Source organism: Nuphar pumila, chromosome 14 (genome assembly GCF_984573655.1).
Source record: "Nuphar pumila chromosome 14, dmNupPumi1.hap1.1, whole genome shotgun sequence".
Classification (NCBI taxonomy): domain Eukaryota; kingdom Viridiplantae; phylum Streptophyta; class Magnoliopsida; order Nymphaeales; family Nymphaeaceae; genus Nuphar; species Nuphar pumila.
The window spans coordinates 79,249,506-79,271,080 of NC_143262.1; the positions used below are offsets into that span (position 1 = coordinate 79,249,506).

At 38.7% G+C, this 21,575-nt stretch overlaps 2 protein-coding genes across 2 annotated transcripts; one reads left to right on the forward strand and one right to left on the reverse strand.

Annotated features, from left to right (window-relative positions):
- Window positions 1–1,614: 1,614 nt before the first annotated feature.
- On the forward strand, window positions 1,615–2,109 carry LOC149817050 (uncharacterized). Its single transcript, XM_089987016.1, has one exon. It carries the CDS (start codon window positions 1,615–1,617, stop codon window positions 2,107–2,109), a length of 495 nt encoding a protein of 164 aa, XP_089843142.1.
- A 44-nt stretch (window positions 2,110–2,153) lies between these two features.
- On the reverse strand, window positions 2,154–20,928 carry LOC149817051 (SOUL heme-binding family protein). The gene is made up of 8 exons (XM_089987816.1): window positions 20,472–20,928; window positions 20,300–20,389; window positions 20,165–20,235; window positions 9,298–9,399; window positions 9,109–9,216; window positions 3,097–3,226; window positions 2,614–2,723; window positions 2,154–2,541 (listed from the first exon to the last, which is right to left on the reverse strand). The coding sequence occupies exons 1-8, from the start codon at window positions 20,755–20,757 to the stop codon at window positions 2,467–2,469; spliced, it is 972 nt and encodes a 323-aa protein (XP_089843942.1). The 5' UTR covers window positions 20,758–20,928; the 3' UTR covers window positions 2,154–2,466.
- Between the last annotated feature and the right edge of the window lie 647 nt (window positions 20,929–21,575).

The following is a 21,575-nucleotide window of genomic DNA, read 5'->3' on the forward strand; positions in this document are numbered from 1 at the left end:
ATTTCTCCATATGAATCTGAACCCGATCCATTTAGCCAATATACAATTATTTGGATTGATGCTGACCACATCGCCACATCTGACCTGAACCCTAACCCGAACCGTCTACATCCCTATCATCAACAAAAAAATCTACCAACATCCAAAGAAATCCCGTATAAATGCTAATGCCGTCCATCTCAAAGATGAATGGTCCCGAACTAGTAGACAGTTTCCGTGTATGGGTAGATCTACCATAATAGCAACACCGTCCATCTCCATTATCATAAAAAGTGCTCTCTCATCACACAAAATTCAAAGGCAAAGAAGAAATTTCAATAAAAGTTACAACCAAAGAAAGATAACCAACAAGATTTCTTTGTTCCCAACTGTAGATTTCCTAACCTCCAAAAGCAGAAAGAGATGAAAAAGAGGAAACCCACTAAAGTTGGAAAGGTTTTAGATCCAATAGGAGCACCGCCACCCCACCCACTAATCTACATCTCCACCATGCGTGTTGACATCCAACCCCCACTTAAATAAATGCAGACTCCACAAGGCTCCACAAATGAATGCAACCCCATATCTACAGTGGAACCCCACCTATCTGCTGAAGCTATACCTATTACCCATACTTTTGAACCATCCCTCCAAATACTAACTACCCAGTAGGGCTTGGAAACTAGACGAGCCTCACATGTTGCGCCTTGTATTCGGCTTGTAAAGAGATCGTTAAATTGGCGAAATAGGCTCAGCAAGTCCAACACAAACAATAGGTATTTGGCTCAGCTCTGATCGTATAGGCTAGTTAACTAGTAACAAATATATTTTACATATATTTTGTCATAGAGTGCAGTTTTTTTTTTTCTTTTTTCTTTTTAACTTATCAAAGTAAAACCTGGTTCAGACATCCTTCAAATTGAATGCCTTAAGCCTACCAACCTAGCCAGGTGTGGGGAGCCCTATTGGGCAATAAGTTCAAAGTTCAAATCCTATTGTTTATAGCTTTAAGACAATGTAATTATTTGCAAATGAGTCAGTTTGAACTTTTCTCAGTAGGTTTAGAGTCTAAATTCTATGATTTTCAATATAAAAAAGGTACTTTTTTAATAAGCCAGCCAGCTAAAGTTCAGCTCATTAACTCAGGCTTGCTATGAGCTCAAGCTCGGCTCACCATAAGAATGAGCCAAGCTTGAGCTGTTCAGTTCGTACGGCTCGTTTACCAGCCCTACATACAATCACCATATTACCAAACCAACCCTCCCAAGTGCTATTGCAAACCTGCTTAATTCCAACTATTTTGGTTAGCTTTCCTATCTGTTGCAATGCATGCACAATTTTGGCAAAAGCACTAAACATGCCAAATCATACAAAAGGAGCTATCAACACCACTGTTGAGGCAGACAAATAGATGTTGGGCGCATCTTGTCAACATCTGAAAAAGAAAAGGCACTTTTGCTTTTGGAAACAAGGGTTCGTTTGTGAACTGCCAAGAAACAAGGGGAGTGTTCAGAAGACACCATTTATAAATTGGGAACCACATTGTTTCCTGCATCATTCAGTCTATTAGAGAAAATTGTCTAAGCTCTGGTTCCAATAGTTCATTGCATGAGGAAGAAGATCAGAAGGTTTTCCATGGGGAATTGCTTAACTATTGAAGCAAAAGTAATCAAGTTCACCAATAAAGACGGTGAAATACTTGAATATGATGCACCACGACAGGTTCAGCATGTACTATCCGAATTTTCAGGTCATGGGATTTCTGGCCCCTCAGAATCTTCGAATTATCTTCTACCAGAGACTCAACTGGCAACGGGCCAACTTTGTCATCTTCTTCCACTCTACTCAACTGAACCAAAAACAGAGCAAAGAACCACAGCCACTATATCAAAGACAGACAGAGACGCAGCTGGTGCTGGAGAGGGCAAAGATAGCAGTGGAGGCCTGATAAGAATCAAGCTTGTTGTGACCAAGCAACAGTTAGCAGACATACTAGCCAACGGAGTCTCACTTGATGATATCATCAAAAAGCTGAGGACGACGTATGAATATAACAGCACATTTTCTCCAACTTCTAGAGGGTGGAGGCCTACACTAAGAAGTATACCAGAAGGATGTGATGAGATGTAACAGTTATCATGAAGCTCAGATGCCAACGATATATGTACACTTGCTTTAGCTGAAAATACAAGACCAGAATGCTTATGGAGCAGCAGCAAATTGTAATTGTCAGATACATATTCAAATAATATACACCCATTAGCATCAAAACACCATGCCTAACAAAATAGTGTTCGTTGTATAACAGAGTTTATAATTATTTCAACAGAGAAACAAAGGCTATACAGACTTTTTTCACCTCTATACAGAAATAAACATAAATGATTGATCCAGAGAGCCATACACGATTTATATTTTCACTAGCATTGTGTATGGAACATTAATACGATAAATTGTGATGCTGACATCTGTGGATGGCAAATTGTTCTACTCGTTCTTTGGCTCAACTTCCAAAGCTATTTCATTCCGGCGCATAAATGGTAGTGTAAATGGGGGATTGAACTGAAATCAGAAGGGCAAGACATTTATTTTTTCATTCAAATCTTTACACAAAAAATCCACTCAAATTTCTACCTGTGCAACTTCAACCAGTGAGTTGTCCTTGATTTGGAAGTTCATGTCATTCTTAATAGCATCACGTAATCTTAGCTCCCTTTGTTTAACTTCTTCATCTGTCACGAAGCCTATGAAAAAAGAAGAGAAATCAAAGTGGACCCTGAAGATAAACCAAGAAAAAATAGCCACAGGAAACCACTACTGCCAAAGAATATCAACTTCCAGATATTGGATGAAATATTTTAAAAATGTCGCTGATTTCAATGCTATCTAAATGTTAATCAGCCATATTCAACACTAATAAAAAAGGAAAAGGACACAAATGTGAATATCAATGATAGAAGAAGCCTTTCCTAACACACTATCAAGGAATATGTGCAGATCTGGCTGGCTTAATAAAGAGCACAATAGAGTAAAAGCAATTGCAATGTTTAGGCTGTCAATCCAGTATTCATGGCACCATTTCATTTAAAAATTGTTTGCAAATTAAAAGAGACAAACCTGAAAAAGCAGATACTGCAACATTTTTTCTTGGCACCTCTTTAATACGTACAGATGAATCTTTTGGAAGTGGAAGCCTGTCTCCATATTTGGAAGGCATGACGAATGACATCTGCCATCCAGATTGACCCTTTAACCAGAAATCCAAGACAACTGGATTAGAAGATATTAACAATAACTAATGATCTGACTATGTTCTATTCTCTAGTACTTTATACAAAATACACGATATAGTCACCTAAAAGTAAGTAAAAAAATTGATCACTATTCAGACAAACTTGCTTAGATATGAGAGATGCGATGCAACGTCGTCCTCTATGGTTTCGTAACAGATACTGACATTTTGGGGAAGGGGGACTAAAACCATGTATTATAATTTCCATTATAAATGATGGCATAATTATCCACAGGAGTTGCCATGGAGATGCACCCACCCCAAGCAGAAAACCACTGACTATCAGCTGCTGATGATTAGTCATCAGTACCAGCAGCAACTGTTAGCTGTCAATAACTGATAAATGATGACTCGTGATCTTTGGCAGCCAACCTACCCTTTTTCCTTACTGTCCTCATAAGTAGTGTGAAATGAAATTGAAGTAGCAAGATTTTATACAAGGATAGTAATCTCCTAAAAGAATTATGTTCTTGATCTCTTGAACGAAACAAGGATGTTAAGGGTGCAGAGCAACGGATACACTCATTGAGCAAAACAGTAACCTTACAAATAAAGGTGGAGAGCTGGTTGAGGACGTTGATAAGTAACAGTGGCTTGTTAGACAAGTTATATATCTGACTACTATTAGACCAGATATCTCCTATGTTGTAGGTGTAATGAGACAACATATGCATTCAACTTGCCAATCTCACATGCAAGCATTATATTCGAATATTGAGCTACACAAAAGGGAGCCCAAGGAGAGGAATACTACAAAAGATACCACGGGCGTTGAAATATACAAGTGTATACTAATGTATACATACTTGTGCATGAGAAGATTGAAAAGACGAGGTTATGAAAGAAAATATTCATAACCTTTTATGTGAAATTTAGAGATCAATTAGTTGATATCTTTGTCTAACGGAGGCTTATTCTGTCCAATCAAGGTTTGCCCAATTTAGAGAGGGTTGAATGAGGGTCCTTCTGGGTGTAACAAACTTATGTATCATTAGAAAAAGCTATTTCCGCCATTCCTTGTAATTTTATGTTATGATGCTAATGAACAATAGAGATAACTTTTTTCTTTCGGAAATATCCATTATTATTGCATACAATGACAGTGAGAAGAAAGAAATATCTGCATTCACTTTGTATCTCCATTCATTACGATTGATAGTATCAGCAACCAATGAGGTGATCATGTCATAATGTAGCTCTCTCTCTCTCTCTCTCTCTCTCTCTCTCTCTCTCTCTCTCTCTCTCTCTCTCTCTCTCTCTCTCTCTCTCTTCATTCCACCTTAGCTCCCCCACACCTTCCTCTCCCTAAAAAGCAACTTAACATAAGTCCCACAACTTCATAAGTGATGCAGCGAGGGAATCGGCTTCACGGGACTCGATCGCAGAAGATGAGGGCATGACCCTCACGGTCGTGCGATGTGCTGAAGTAAGAAGAGAAATCATCGAAAATAACGGTGCAGGTTTCTTTTATTTCAATAAAAGCTTCAATAGAACAATAGAATGAGCACTAACGGAGAAAATAAATCAACAAGGTAAAAGAATAAGAATCCAAAGGGAAAACTGTTGAAACAAAAAAAAATCAGAAGAAAGGCTGCGGTAATCTCAAAAAAGTCTTTGATGCACGCAACCCTAGAGGAGGGCATTTAAAGGCTGCTAGTGGACCCGGGTCTCGAGTCTGGTCCTGGACCCGGGACGTCTTCATTCTGCTAAGGGGGTCTGGAATGATCCGGGCCTTCTCTCGTCTGGAGTAGGTGCGCAGGATCATGTCCTTGCGTTGGGGCCCCTTACCTGCGATCGGATCCAACTCCTGGGTCCGATCGTCCATTTCCTGTGGGTTGGGTTCCCTGGTAGTGCCTTGATCATGCGGTAGAGGACCGATCCGGTCCCGCTCTGCATCATTCTCCTTTGGTTGGGAAGAAGTCGGCTCTGACGACTTATTGTCTCCATAGTAAGCATATAGATCAGACACATTGAAGATAAGTGAAACGTGTCAATCTTCGGGCAACTCAAGGAGGTAGGCATCAATGACCAAATGGATGCAAGTTCCTTTGATTCCTCAAGAGGCTGTAAGATTGACATACCCTACATATCACTATGCCTTGCATTGCTAGTCACAAGCCCAATCAGTTGTCCTTAAGAATTGAAAACACTACCACCACTTCCACCTGGATGCTCTGCAGTCGTCGTTTCAAGCATTGCAGCTATACATTTCCCCTCTATATCAGCACTCATAGTTTCAGAGGCCTTAAGAGGACCGTGGGTCTTAACAACTCTTGAGACCACACCAGAACTAACAGATGGGCAGAGGTTGGATTGAGGTTCAAAAAGACCATGTCCTATCACAAATGTTTTAGATCCAGGTTGTGGACAAGCAACGTCTGGATTGACGGAGCAAATACTATTTGGAACAGGATCTATTTGCAGCAGGGCAATGTCCAACGGGCCTCTCGAAATATATATTGCTCTTGCATCACGCCATATCTTTGGGTTGATACAATCCAACCTAACACGTATTCTTCCATAACCCTGGTAAATAGGATCTTGCACAGATGCCATTACACCATTCCCAGAGTTATGCACCTTGGCAGACACAGGCAGCAATTTTTGTTTGTTCACGATGTCATCACTTGCCTCTTTTGTTCCAGTAAGAATGGGGAATGTCCATTGTGTGTTTGAAACCAGTCCACTAGCTTGAGGCACTTCTCTAAACCTCCACGTCTCCAAAAGGTGAGCATTTGTAAGTATCAGACCTTCAGAGTTGAGAACAATGCTAGAAGCCCAAGTTCTATCTCCAAGAGTCACAAGCACGACAAACGCCACAGCCTTCTGAAGTTGAAATAAAGAAGGATTGGTTGCAATAGAAGCATCTGGTGATAACATTAAGGAGTCGTTGGTAATAGTTGTTGGGTGTTCACTATGTAAAACGATATTCTTGGACAACTCCAAATCAAAGCCTGTAGATTGGTTTTGAAGTTGCCCATCTATACCATCTGCTATGGCATCTCATGGAAGCACAAGCTGAATCACACGGTCTTAGGGATCTGGCTAGAATACCAATAAGACAAGCATGCTTACAAAAAACTCGAGGACCACCTTCTCCGGCTCGTTGGTGGGCTGCGATCGAGCCCCCATGAGCGTTTTCAGGGGGGAAAACAGGTCAGTCCCGTCTCCTGCCATTGGCACATTGCTCGCAGCTCGTCCCACCATCAGGTTTGGGTCCCGCAGGCCATTTCTGGCCTGTGGAACCTTTACCGCAGGTTGTGGCCAAGGCTGCGCGCTCGAGCCGATATTGCAAAACCTCTTGACGACCCTCTGGGGCGGTGGGTAGGCACCACAAATCTGGTTCGTCGCAGCTACCAGGACAGAGTTCAGAAACGGTACCGTCTGCTGGATGGTCGCACGACTGTCATCCCTGTGCAAGACCGCCTCAATGCCATCTGGTTGCACGGCAGCTTGTCGGACGTTCGGTTGGACTGGTTCGATCGCCATCGCACCCGCGAGACCAACATCATCGACGCCCAATCCACCACTCATTTTCAGCATGGACGTTACGTGCGTCTCCACCGATGACTCGAGGACCACGAGTCGGCCTTCGATCCTATCCATTCGTTTTGACATTCTGGCTACATCCTTGCTTAGGCGTAGAAGATTTTCTTAGACCTACGTCATCATGTCATCCATCCGCATCATGGGATCCTCGTTGCCGGTATCTGATCCCTCTCGCTCCTTTCCACTCGTAGGATCATCCCTCGCTTCTTGCTCCATACCATCGACCAAAGAAGAGAGGCTGCGCTCTGATACCACTTTGATGCAGCGAGGGATTCGACTTTCACGTTCTTGGCTTCGGCAGATGAGGGCACGACCCTCACAGTCGTGCGATGTGCAGAAATAAGACGAAAGATCACTGAAAATGACGGTGTTTGGTTTTATTTCAATGAAATTTCAATTAAACAATAGAATGAAACAGTCGGAAGAAACGTAACAATGAATGAAATGAAGAAATCAAAAGGGAAAACTGCAGAAAGACAATATCAAGAAGGCTGCTGAACTTTCAATCACATCTCTGCTGCACGCAACCCTAGAAGAGGGTATTTAAAGGCTGCTAGTGGACCTGGGTCTCGGGTCCGGTCCTGGACCCGGGTCTCGGGTCCGGTCCTGGACCCGATACGTCTTCATTCTATTAAGGGGGGTCTAGAATGATCTGGGCCTTCCCTCGTCTGGAGTAGGTGCGCAGGATCACGTCCTTGCGTTGGGGCCCCTTAGCTGCGATCGGATCCAACTCTTGGGTCCGATCGTCCATTTCTTGTGGGTCGGTTCCCTGGTCGTGCCTTGATCATGCGGTACAGGCCCGATCCGGTCCTGCTCTGCATCAATAAGTAAAGAATTGTAGGTCCAGTCAGAGAGGTTTTCAACGTAAGCTCTTGTCATCCATACCCCCTGAACATTGTGTGGTGTGATATATGGAATTAAGCTGCATGGGAACTAGAAAAAGTTGGCCCAAGTAAATTACATCTCAGCTTCATACATATGACACTAGAACTTGGCAATTAGGCAGACAATGACACAGCAAAATCAAAATACTCTAACGTTAAAAGTGAAAGTAAAAATATTTTCATATAGATAGATGTATAGATCCTCAGAGGGAAAACATGATGTTGTGACATGAATGGTATCAAAGAACATAAAAATCCCCAGATTCTCATTTGGAAAAATAACAAACTGCAAGTCATAGATACATATCCAAAAATAAACACACTTATGTTGCAACTGCCAGGTAATCAAGACAGAATAAAATAACTGATAAATGTTATAATCTTTCTGTGACAAATAATGTAGTTGAAGAAAAGATACACCAAAACAATCCAGAATTTCACATGTAAAGATCCATTTCCATGTAAGAGGATAAAAAAGTTACATCTAAAACACAACACAATGCTGGCTCTTAACTGACTGAAAATTATAAATATTAAGGATCATCTTGAGATGATAATTTACATCTCTTTCAAGCATTTCTTCCCTTTTCACGTATATGGATTTGAATGCCTACCTTTGGGCATATAAGCACAACAGGCAGATTCATGAAGCAAGGTTGAGCAGCAAGGAGAAGAAAGGTTGGAGGGAGGGTCGTGCAGAAGCAGGGAGAATAGCGTTGGGGCCAGGGTCATGCAGTAGCAGTGATAGAGCAGCTGGGAGAAGAAGGTTAGGGGGAGGGTCATGCAGTAGCAGGGAATTGTGCAACATGGAGAAGAGGATTGTGTGTAGGGTCGCACAGCTAACAAGATGGGGTTGGGGAGAGTGGTTTGTTTACAGTTGGGGAAAGTTTCCATGGAGAAAACAGTCGGACCTCCTGAGTTCTGACTTTTTTCCTTCCAGAAAAAAGTGATAGTACAGAGAAGTTTCTCCAGGCATTTTTTGCCATGTTTGCCAAGTTTTAGGAAAAGTGTGGGTCCTACATGCTTCTTGGAAAAAAAATCCATTTCATATATAGTACTATATGTATGCCCCAGACCATGGATTTGATTTTGCAATATACCGCTGGTTGGACAAAGACATACTTTGTCTCTTATAAGTATCTGCAGCTTTACCAATTAATCATGGATTGAAGGGACTGAACAGAGACAAATAAAAAGAATGAACATTTAAGAAATGTCAAAGTGCACTTTCCTGGGAAATATTCCAATTTCTCAACACTGGTTCACCACTACCGCCACAGACTAAAAGAAATAAATACAATAGTACATATATACAGCACCAAACTAACCTAACAAATGGTCATCTTTTTCCTCTTTATTATGCTATAATCAAAGTTCAAATGTGTATTATGGCATAGGAAGTACCTCCTTTGTAATCACAGGCGTTGTCATTTCCATTTTTTCTCCATCTGATTGAGAGCTTTTTTTAACAAAAACAGGCATAGTCATCTCCATTTGCTCAGTGATAGTATTCTGTGAATGATAAATAACTTCATCATAAAATAATAGTGGCACTTACATTAAGCAATGAAGAGAATTCTCATGCTAGTGTACCTTACCAAAGAGGTATGCAGCCAATACATTAAATCCTCGAGACGAGGTAGAGAAGTCAAATCCCCTATTCCCCGGCATTGTTGTCTCTGCCACGAAGTATGGCTGTTTTACAGTCGCAATTTCATGTTAGGAATTTGTGCTGCATAAATTTCAACTGTAAGAATAAAAAAAAACTGGCCAAAACAACAATTTGGCAAGAATATCTCTGGATATCACAGTTTCCTTTAAATATTTAACAGATACTTATATGAACCACGGTTGCCAGAAATGGGCACGGTTACTGGTACGGGTACGCGGTATTGGTACAGATGCATGAGGGCTTAAAAAGTTTTGGGTACATTTTTATTTGAAATGCACATTGATACAATTCCAAAAACTACTGATACAGGTTTCTAATAAATGTTAATAAGGTTTCTAAAAGAATTGATACGAGTTTCTAAAAAGTTGATACAAAGTGTATATTTTTACAAAGATACCTATAAATTAAAATAGTTAAAAATAATATGTGAATCAATTAATCATTGTATAATAATTATTGTATGGATTATAATATTAAAAATCTTAATAAAGATAATTTCTACATAAAATGAAGTTGTTGTTTGTATGCAAAATTGCTAATAGAAATCAACTTGATACTCATTTATAATGTTAAAGAAATGTGTTTCTATGTAAGTTGGTACGTGTTTCTTAAGTAATTGGGACACATTTTTTAAACATTTGATACTTCTTTCTATGGTTTTGGAAACAAGATTTGTACCAGTATCTGGTACTGATACGCGATATGCTAGGGTGTACCATGTACCAATGCAACTATGTTATGAACAAATTAGTTTATAAATTCAAAACAAAGTTTCATCCATAGGGAAACAAGCAACTGGCCACTGGTACCGTTCAGACAGTTTCCATCATGTAATTATATCATAACAGCGTTCGAAAACAAACAGACAACAACAGAACTATGAAGAATCAGGATCAGAATTAGTATGGTAGAAGCCAAGTTCACATTGGAACCTATGTCACACGGATGAGTTAAAAAGGCCATCGCACCCTCGTCGACGTGATGTGATCATGGTTGTATGTATCATACCATATTGTACGATACGGTATGATATGTATTGTTACTTTTGGTTTTTGTAAACATCATACCCATATCGGTACGATACACCCACATATCGTGTTGTATCGTATGATACAATATTAGCATACTTAAAAAAGGTTGAAAGTTATCTTTTTTCATTTTGAGTTTAAAAGGCCTCTTGAGGGCCGAGTTCTTCATATGTCTACAGCCCGTTAGAAGGGAACCTACGAACCTTAGTTTCCATGAGATTGATTTGGGAGTCAATTCGTACGCAGTGGAAAGAGTTTTTGCAATTTTATCAAGAGTGCATTTTCACCATTTTTCACCCAAGGAGGTAGGTTAATGTACAAAATACCTATTATTTGATTCTTCTGAGTGTTTTTGGGAAAAGGTGTGTGTCTGGTGCTTCTTATTGAGTTTTTTAATTGGTTATATTTTATTTTAGATCATTCGATGTCTTCTTCACGTTCATATCATATTAGAGATGATCCTGCATGACAATTCTGCAGAAGCATTGATGACTAGGGTTACCATTGAATATGAGATGTCTCTTTTGTGATGCTATTATTATAGGTGGACGGCATATATTTAAGCAACATATTGCAAATCAAGATCAAAATGTATGTTCATGTGATTCTCCATCACTGAACTAGAAAAAATTCGAAGAAGAAGAATTTTGCAAAAATGCAAAGATGGACTTCCAACCATTGTTTCAGATTCTAAAGATGATAATGATGACCCAATTGCCAAAAAAATGTTCGAAGATAAAGGAATCATCACGCAGAAGTTGGATACAACACTGAGAAAATATTGTCCTAATGTTTGGCAAATAGGCTCTAGAAGATAGTTTAGCTTTTAGGATCTTTATAGTTTAGAACTTTAGAGATAAAGATTGGCAGGTAAGACGTTGGTTAAATGTAATGTTTTTAATTATCATGAACTATTAATAGTTTAGTTGTGACTTGTGACATTTTAGTATGACTTGGATGTGAATTTAATATTGTTAGTTAGTTAGTTAAGGCTTTAATTGTGTTTAAAATTTAAATTATGTAGTTGTCTTTTATTTACATTGTCAGTTGTCAGATGCATGGTTTGTTATTAATTTAAATTATATAGTTGCCTTCATATGTGATTTTATGGTTTAATTTTGTGCAATTCATCATTGTTTTATGTGATATTTTTTTTTAGAATTTATGCTAAATTTTCTATATTTTTTTGGAATTTAAAAAAATTTATTAAAAATTTATGATACGTTTACGATACGATACTATACATTTATGATATGGTGTTACTTTAAGCCCGACTGATATGGGTAATGATACCATACTTACAACCTTGGATGTGACGCACGTGCGACACCTGGTGTAGCATATATTAAAATTTGTTGCACGAAGTGCGGTTAACCTGCACTTAGGGTTATATTTATTTAAAATAGTCTTTGTCAACTTTGACCAAATCCATTTTGGAGGAGGCATGGGTTCTTTCTCCTCCGCCTCTTTCTTCTTCTTCCTTCTCTTCCTCTCTTTCTTCTTCTTCTTCCTTCTCCTCTCTTCTTCTTTTTGCTTCCTCCTCATTCCCTCATTGGCGCAAGGGCCGAACCCAAGCGTGCTCCAAAAGCAGCTCTGGCTGGGTTCACCAAAACTGAACCCAAGCTTGGGTTGGGTTATGAGTTCGGCTAACTTTTTTTTTTATAAATTTTATTTTAATAAAAAATTTATTTTTTTGGTTTTAAGGACAAAAATAACACATAAAAGAAAAGGACTCATGAACAAAGGGAAAAGAATTGTATCATCATATTCTTCACATGAAAGTTTTGGTGCTAGTATTGTTATTAGTGGTAGTGGTAATGTTGGTTCTCATTCTTTGGCTGCATCATACGATGATGGGTCACTATTGGCACATGTGGAGAGGCTTGAAAAAGCTGAATGAAGTGGTGGCATACTTTTGGTATGCAATTCTGCATTGTTTGCATTTTTTATTAGTATAATTTACTTTTTTTTTGCTTGACTTGTTTAATTGTTTCCTGTTTTCTTAATTCACTTAACGTATCCATAATATATTTAGGTTGATTTAATTGTGGTGTTATTTTTTATTGATGAGGAATAGCAATTGTATATTGTTAATTTGATTTATTGCATGAATTTATGCATGATGAATTGATGATATGATAATTATTTTTGTTTCATTAGTGTTAACTTAAAACTGTTAAAAATTATATATATACCCTCCCTACACCCCTGCACCCAAGTTATTAAAGTGCCGCATCGTCGCATCCTCACTCGCATCTCTGACATAGATGGGAACAGTAAACTAAATAGCTTATCATAACTGCCAGTCATAAAGAAGAAGAATTTTCTCATTGGTGGAATCTTTGCAGTTTGATTGAGAAAATGATTGTCTTGGGAACAATCAATAAAACTTCTAATATTGTCTCAGGCTCTACCAGAATCAAAATAAGGGATTGGACTGAACTCTTCTTTGGTGAGAAAGCTATTAGCTATGAATGGTCAACTTTAGAATGTGCATAGAAGAATGGTGTGAAACTTAGAATGGGCTTATTAAATTTATACAATGGACCACATATGTATGACCAATATGCTTCAACCAGGTTTTTTATTCCACCTCTTAAAAGAAGACAATTAAAACCAAGGTATTTGATAAGCCTTATACCCCAAGAACAACAACAACAAACAACAACAACAACTACGCCTTCATCCCAAAACAATTGGGGTCAGCGATATGAACCAAAAAGAAATTCATTTTGGGTCTTCCACATGAATCCTTTTCCTCCAATCATTTCTATCCAACGCCATGTCCTCGGTGAGGTTCAAAGCATTCATATCCTTTCCTATCATCTCCATCCAAGTCTTCCTAGGCCTACCCCAACCTCTTTTAACTAATATATTTTCCCATTTCTCCAACCTTCTAACTGGAGCATCATTAGGCCTTCGCCGAATATGTCCAAACCACCGTAAACGATTCTCTCGCATCTTATTTTCAATGGGTGCAACACCTACCTTCTTACGTATCTCTTCGTTCCGAATCTTATCTTTTATTGTATTTCCACACATCCATCTAAGCATCCGCATCTCAGCTACACTCATTTTTTGAATATGATGTCTCTTGGCAGCCCAACATTCCGTACCATATAGTAAAGCGGGTCTAATAGTCGTCCTATAAAACTTTCCCTTCAACCGCAATGGCATTCTACGATCGCACAGCACTCCAGTAGCACTTTTCCATTTCATCCACCCAACCTTTATCCTATGATTTACATCTCCATCAATTTCTCCATACTTTTGAATGATGGATCCCAAATATTTGAAATAATCATTCACCGGTATATCTTGCTCACCAAGCTTCACTACACTCCCATCACTACTTCGTTGCTTACTAAACCGACATTCCATATATTCAGTCTTACTCTTACTCAACTTAAAACCTCTAGCTTCCAATGTCTGTCTCCATAATTCTAACTTAGCATTAACCCCAGCTCTAGACTCATCAATCAAAACAATATCATCAGCAAACAACATACACCACGGTACATTTTCTTGAATTGATCTCGTAAGTTCATCCATCACTATCGCAAATAGGAAAGGGCTTAAAGCAGATCCTTGATGTAACCCAACCGTTATCGGAAAATTGGTTGTCACCCCTCCACAAGTGCAGACATTGGTTACTACTCCTTCATACATATCTTTAATTATATTAATGTACTTGAGAGAAACACCTTTCTTCATCATTGTCCACCAGAGAACATCCCTAGGTACTCTATCGTATGCCTTCTCTAAATCAATAAAAACCATATGCAAATCTTTGTTCATCTCTCTATATCTTTCAATAAGTTGTCTAAGAAGATGTATAGCTTCCATAGTTGATCTTCCAGGCATAAAACCAAATTGATTCTCCGATATCATGACAACCTTCCTCAACCTAGACTCAATCACCCTCTCCCAAAGTTTCATAGTATGACTCATGAGTTTTATACCACGATAGTTTGTGCAATCTTGTATATCACCCTTATTCTTATATAAAGGCACCAAAGTACTCTTCCTCCACTCATTATGCATCTTATTTGTTCGCCAAATCAAGTTAAAAAGATTTGTCAACCATTCTAAACCTTTCTCTCCCAAGCATTTCCAAGCCTCGATAGGTATACCATCTGAGCCAACTGCCCTTCTTGATTTCATTTTCTTCAAAGCCTCTGCAATTTCTTTCTTTTGAATCTTGCGCATGAAGTCACGATTTATCTCATGAAAAGGAATGGAGAAGTCTCCAAGATCTTGAGCATGACTATCATTAAATAGCTTATCAAAATAATCTTTCCATCTCTCCTTAATCTCCTCATCTTTGACTAAAACCCTTTGCGTTTCATCTTTGATACATCTAACCATACCCAAATCCTTCGATTTCCTATCTCTCATCTTTGCAAGCCTATAAATATCCTTCTCGCCTTCTTTGGTATCCAACTTGTCATAAACCTCCTTATATACCTTAGCCCTCGCGTTTCGAACAACTTTTTTAGCTTCCTTCTTTGCTATCATATACTTCTCCAAATTCTCATTATCACGACTCTTACTTAGATTTCTATAACACTCTCTTTTAACCTTAATAGCTAATTTGACATCCTCGTTCCACCATGATGTATCCTTACCTAGTGGTGCACCGCCTTTAGACTCACCCAATACCTCCTTAGCTACTTTTCTCATACCACCCGCTATCTTATTCCACATTGATTCTGAATCCTCCTCGAGACACCAATCAACTTCCTTAACTACCTGCTCTACAAACATTCCTTGTTTAGCTCCTTTCAGTGCCCACCACTTAATTCTAGGATCTATCCTATGTCTATCCCTTTTGCGGCATTGTCTAATTCTAAGATCTAAAATTAAGACTCTATGTTGTGTAGCTACACTTTCTCCTGGTATAACCTTACAATCGATGCAACAACCCCTATCTCTCTTTCTAAGTAGGAAAAAATCTATTTGACTCGTATTAACCCCACTTTTAAATGTTACTAGGTGAGACTCCCTCTTCCTAAACCAAGTGTTTGCTAAGATCATATCATAGGACAAACAAAAATCTAAAATCCTTTCTCCACTTTCATTTCTTTCTCCTATACCATAGCCTCCATGGATATTCTCAAATCCATCCCTACTAATGCCTACATGTCCATTAAGGTCACCGCCGATGAAAAGCTTTTCTCTATAAGATGTCTCTTGTACTACTCCATCTAAATCTTCCCAAAATTGATGCTTAATGGAATCATCTAAACCTACTTGAGGTGCATAAACACTAATAATATTAATAATATCCGTACCTAATACTAATTTAATAAGTAAAATTCTATCACCCTTCCTACGGACCTCAACTACATTATCTATAAACTGACGACTCATAACAATCCCTACTCCATTCCTATTCCTATTTATTCCTGTATACCAAATCTTATATCCCCAAGGTTCTATCACTTTAGCTTTCTCACCTACCCATTTGGTATCTTGAAGACATAAAATATCAATCTTTCTCCTACACATAACATCTACTAACTCTACCAACTTACCAGTTAAAGACCCTATGTTCCAAGTGGCTAACCTAATTTTATGGTCTTGGACTAACTTCTTTACCCCCACCCGTCCAACAAAGTGAGGGAACCCTTGCCTATTTGACACCACACCCGGGCGCCGGTGTGACGCGTCGCTTCTGGGCGACGACCTAGCAACCCTTGCACATTTATCACTGCCTCCGGGCCTAGAGAGTACAGCGCGTCGCTCAGTAGGGAACGCCCCAACGAAATTCTCATATTGGTTCATTTTCATAGGATATGACAAAGTTTTTATGTTGGCTGTCACAGGCCTACCGCAACCCTCCTCCTTTATCCGGGCTTGGGACCGGCAGTGTATAACTACACAGGCGGAGTTCCTTATACCCCAAGAACACATAAAGAAAATCCAGATAGTCAAGTCGAGAGCAATTAACAGACAAATTTGATTCATGGACAACATCATTACCATAAAGACAGTGATGTGTCCACTCCGAATGAAACAAAAATCCTAATGTCAACAGAATCACGATCATGAGCATCCACATCATTAAACTAATTTTTCATATAAGAAAAATGCCATATCTAGTATAATACGTAAATCATGGTTGAAATGCACATGTTTGTATGATGATCTATGGGGATGGAGACAATACATATTTACACCCTAAGGGGTTATAAGTTGACATAAGCTCCTATATATGTAATTGGAAAACCCCAATTGTACTAGTGTCAAAACCTAGAAACCATTCATAGGACAGACTTGAATAAATAAAAAAAGAAGCAAGAGAAACTGATTGAGTCTAAGGCTCCTCAATGTTAACATTATTGACTCCTGAAACATGGTAATTGTAGAAGACTGAGATTGGCAAAAGGATGGATAAAACTGAAAGCACCCCTTGTTTTACATTCCTCCTTTCTGTTAAAATTAAATTGTGGAATACAAACTATTGATGTAACTTCATAGAACCCAGCCCAAATGCTACATGAAGAGTGCAAGCCAGAGGACAGAATGCAAAGATCTAGAAATTAGAAGATTGTTATAAAGTCCTACATACCCACCCATGTGGTAACCCATTATATGAGTTATTCACGATCCATACCTGCAGATATCATGCTAACACATAAAACTGATGCAAAAGGATCAGCTTAGCCTGGAATGCAATCATGAAACTGAAAGTAACAGTATTCCTAGGGGTGTACCATCAAAAAAGCTTATTTAACAATGAGATAGGATAGAGAAGACAATAGTAATAGTCATACATGCAAAAGCAGTACAGGAGCACACACCCAAATGAAATCCAAGTTGTTCATAGTCCTGATGCATCAAAAGAACTACAAGACTTGTAGAACAACTACTTTCATATTGTTATACACCATTCTGTGTCCATACCAAAGTAAAAATGCAGACAGCCACATAAATGAGAAAAATGGAACTAGAAATAAAAAGATTTCCATACAGCAGAAAGCATACACTGGTTCACAAATATGCCATCCAAATTTATTGGATGAGTCACAATGAAGACAAAGAAATGAATGTTGTGGTCAATTGAATAGAGAACTAGAGATGATCAGAATGCTCATCTTTTTGTTTTTGTTTTTGTTTTTGTTTTTTTAGAGAAGTATCATACGGGGATTATATCAAGATTACAGAGGATACCAAGATAATTGTTAAGATATTGTATCTATCTAATATATATATATATATATATATATATATATATGTATATATATATGTATATATATATATATATTTTCTCATTGTAATAGGTTTTCCCATGTAGGGGCATTTTTATCTTTTTACATGTCTGTAAATCAGTACTGTTCATTAGGGGCAGTTCAATCATTGTATATATATTTTTTGTCCTTTTTTATTTAATGTAAGAGCATATTGTACTTTGTCCAATATAGCTGTTGAGATCTCCCCAATGGCTATATTTATAGCTGTTGGGAACTTGGGAGCATCCCAACGGCTACATTAGAGTCTAATGTGCCTATTTAAAGGGGGTTAAACCCCTTCTCATATAATGCTTTCTCAAGCATTGTTCAAGTGAATCAGAGTTATTATTTTTTATGTTTTGTGCTTGCCCATAGTGGCTATTGTTTGCACTTTTGTGGTTTTGGGATTGTTTCTACTTAGTTCTTGTATTGTCCCTTGGTGGACTAGTGCTTGTTAGTGGGTTTTCTTTTGTACTTCCGCTTGTTTCATTACAATAATCACATTGTTGAAAAAGAGAACCATAGTGAAAAGAGAAAGTTTACAAATGAAATATTTAGGATTTTCATGATATTTACCATAAATGGACAAGTAAATTGGATGCCAAAAAGATTGCATTGTTGAACAGCACTATTTCAAAGTACGAAAAAATGCACATGCTCATGATATTTTCAGAAGCAAAAAAGAGTCAAACAAGCAGGAGACAGGACCATGTTGAAATGACTTTCTTTGGCATAAGATAAAAGTTGCCACATCAGTTCTCTACAGGAGTCACCTTGTCATGCATTCTATTTTTAATGTTTAACACAAGGTTGCTTTCCTCTCAAAAGTTCTATAAAGGAGGCCTAACCATTTTACATAAAAGAGAGTGAATTGTACAGCGTTGAACATTTCCTTTGCAGTGGGAGGACAATTTCTGGAAACAATATAATAGAAATTAAACTTGGTGACAGTGTACCATGCGTCAACTGGGGAATGAAGGCCTACAACCAAATTGTTGTCACCAAGTGGGTGATGACAGTATATAATTTGGCTAGAAGCTTGATCAAGACCAAGAAAGAAAAAGTGTGCATCACAAGTTTACCATAGACTGATGCATTTCGTTCACCACCAGAACATGGAAAATAAAATGGACTGATGTATTTTGTTTATGGGGAGGGAGCATATTAAAATCTCGTGAATGTTATTTTGTCACTGTTTCCTGATCATAGGAGCACTTAGTCTGCTCAGTTGCTCAATTTTCACATGCACTTAACTGAATTGAAACCATCAGTGCTCAACCAAGACCTGTCACATGGATACGACTGCGGATATGGGGATACAACCACTTTTATGAAATTTTTAATATGGGTTGTATATAAATGGATATGGAATCCGTGTCACATAGACCAAGACAAAACTACACACTCTTGCAGCTCTGATAAACAGATTGGAGAATCTAACTCTTGATGATTCGTTCACCCAAGGATAGAGCAGGAGCATTGTTACATCTTTCCATTTCAGCCCTTTTTGAATATCTAAAGTCTATAAGAGAAATTCCCATGTATTCTAAAAAATGCTTTTGGGGAAATATTGAGAAGATCACAGAAATTCGAAAATAAAACATGAATTTATCAATAATAAATAGAAAACATAGAAACAAAAGGGAAGTAAGAACCAACAAACATGAAATTCAACTTTTGAGAAATCGATTGTGATAAGATTTTGATAAATTCAAAATATCAGCAGTTTTCATCATATAGCAGAAACATGGATGAACATCATCCAAACAATAATGACTAGAATGTGCAAGTATCAGATAGGGAGGTTTCCTCACGGTATGAACTTGTCACTCTCAACTCCAACAAAAAATTGCAACATATTTGGCAATTCAGGTAAATGCCCTCTGCTTGGAGTAAGAACTTTGAGAAAACTTGTTTCTCCAGGTAAGCTTCTCATACATGATAATTTGCGTAAGCACACAAATTGGCTTAATTGTAGATTATGTGGTAAAGAGGGGCAATCAATAACACATCATTCACCAAATTAAGCGCACTAAACTAACTTCTGCATTAGCATCGCAACAAAATTGACAGAGTAGCTGATTATTATGACTTCCAAACGGCTTGATGGACAGAAAATGTAGAGCCAAAAGTAGACTGTTATGGAAGTTGATGGTCCCTGCTTTGGTCATACTATGTGCTTAACTTGTGTCGAATGCAACAATGCACAAGAATGGAACATCTTGCACTTCGGTTCTAGTATTTGTACTGGCAGAGTTGAGCCTAAGTTTTCAGTTTGTCAATCATTTCAAAGAAAAAATAGAGAAAGCAATGGAGCTGATTGCACTGAATGATAGGCAATATTTGGCAATAAGCAGAAAACAAATTCCATACAACTTACATAGAGATTACCCAAATGTAGACGAGAGCAAAGTACGGTGATGGTAGGTATTCAGATCAAAAGATAGACGGATATCAAAAGGAACGTGCATCAATACATGGTGATGGAGAGATAGGAAGATAAATGGATACAGATAGGAACATACCTCAACCTCTCTAATCTCATACTGCTCTGCTCTACTCAGCACCTTAAATCGCACGGTTTCAAGATCAGGAACTGCCAAACAAAGAGTAACCCAATTTTTCAATCGAGGAGAGAGAGAGAGAGAGAGAGAGAGTACCAGACATGAGCATCTCTTCGAGATTTCGTGCGTCTGCCGTCATTCGAGGGAACGCATATCTCCAAGTTTCCGTCGCCACCTCCCTCAAAACTGCTCCAGAAGAAGAAGATGATGATGACAATAAAAAGAAAAACGATCAAACCAAGAGAGAGAGAGAGAGAGCGTTTTTTACGTCGTTGGGAGGCAGAGAAAGCCTGAGAAGCGAGTGCTGCGACGAGTGAGAGACGTGTTTCGGAGGGCAAGGGCGGCAGAGTTCTCCTCCTGGCAGGAAGACGATGAGTACGAGAAGCATCGCCGGAAACAGGAGGCGGCGCCGTCGTCGCCATCCTTACTGCTCGAGCGGGAAACGCCGAGAAGAAGGCCTTCCTCTGTTGGCGGAGGTTTTGTCGATGCCATCGATCGACGACGACGACGACGACGGGCAACGATGGGTCGGAGGTTGCAGTTGCACCAGCCATCGTAATTCAATTACCCTTAATTTCCTTCCCTCCCTCCTTTTCTCTGCCTCCACCACGCAACCCTTTCCCCTCCTCCTTTGTGCGCCAACAGCAGAGTTAGGATCAGAGAGAGAGAGAGAGAGTAGGGTCTGTGGAGGATCTTTTTTTGACACGTTGTGGCTAGATGTGGGCAATGAGCCGGGCCCGAACCGGGCTTTTGGCCCAGGCCGGGCCGACGTGGGCTGCGCCGCGGCTCGTGTATATATATGTATGGAAGGAGGACCGTCCAACTAGAGGAAGCTCCAAGATCAACAACCAATGATAACCAGCAGCATTCTTTCTCTAATGATTGAGTTTTTCATTCAACAAACTTTACATATTAAAATTTTATCATTCATTTAATAAGCGACATATTTTAGATTATGAATTTTTTACGCTTAGATGTATTTTTTGAAAGCCCTAAAATTCAACCTCCCATGTTAAAGTTTTAAATACATTGTAAGCCATCAATTTTTTAAGTTTCTAAAAATTTGCTTATATATCATAAAGTTTTCATGTAAAGCATGTTTTTATAAAGAATAAATATATGTGGTCTGATCGATGAGTAAGATGCTAAAGCATTAGAAAAAAAGAATCCTCTGAACATAGTTGGCTGCAGATTTTAAACTTTCTTTTGGTTAGACTGTCCCATTCCCCCACACATATAACATAACATATATATGTTTTATACATAATAATATATATAATATAATAAGCTCAGCCCGTCCTGATTAAGCTCATGGGCCTAACGAACCGACCTTAGCTGAAGTTTTCCCAACGAGTTAGCCCAAACCAAGCTT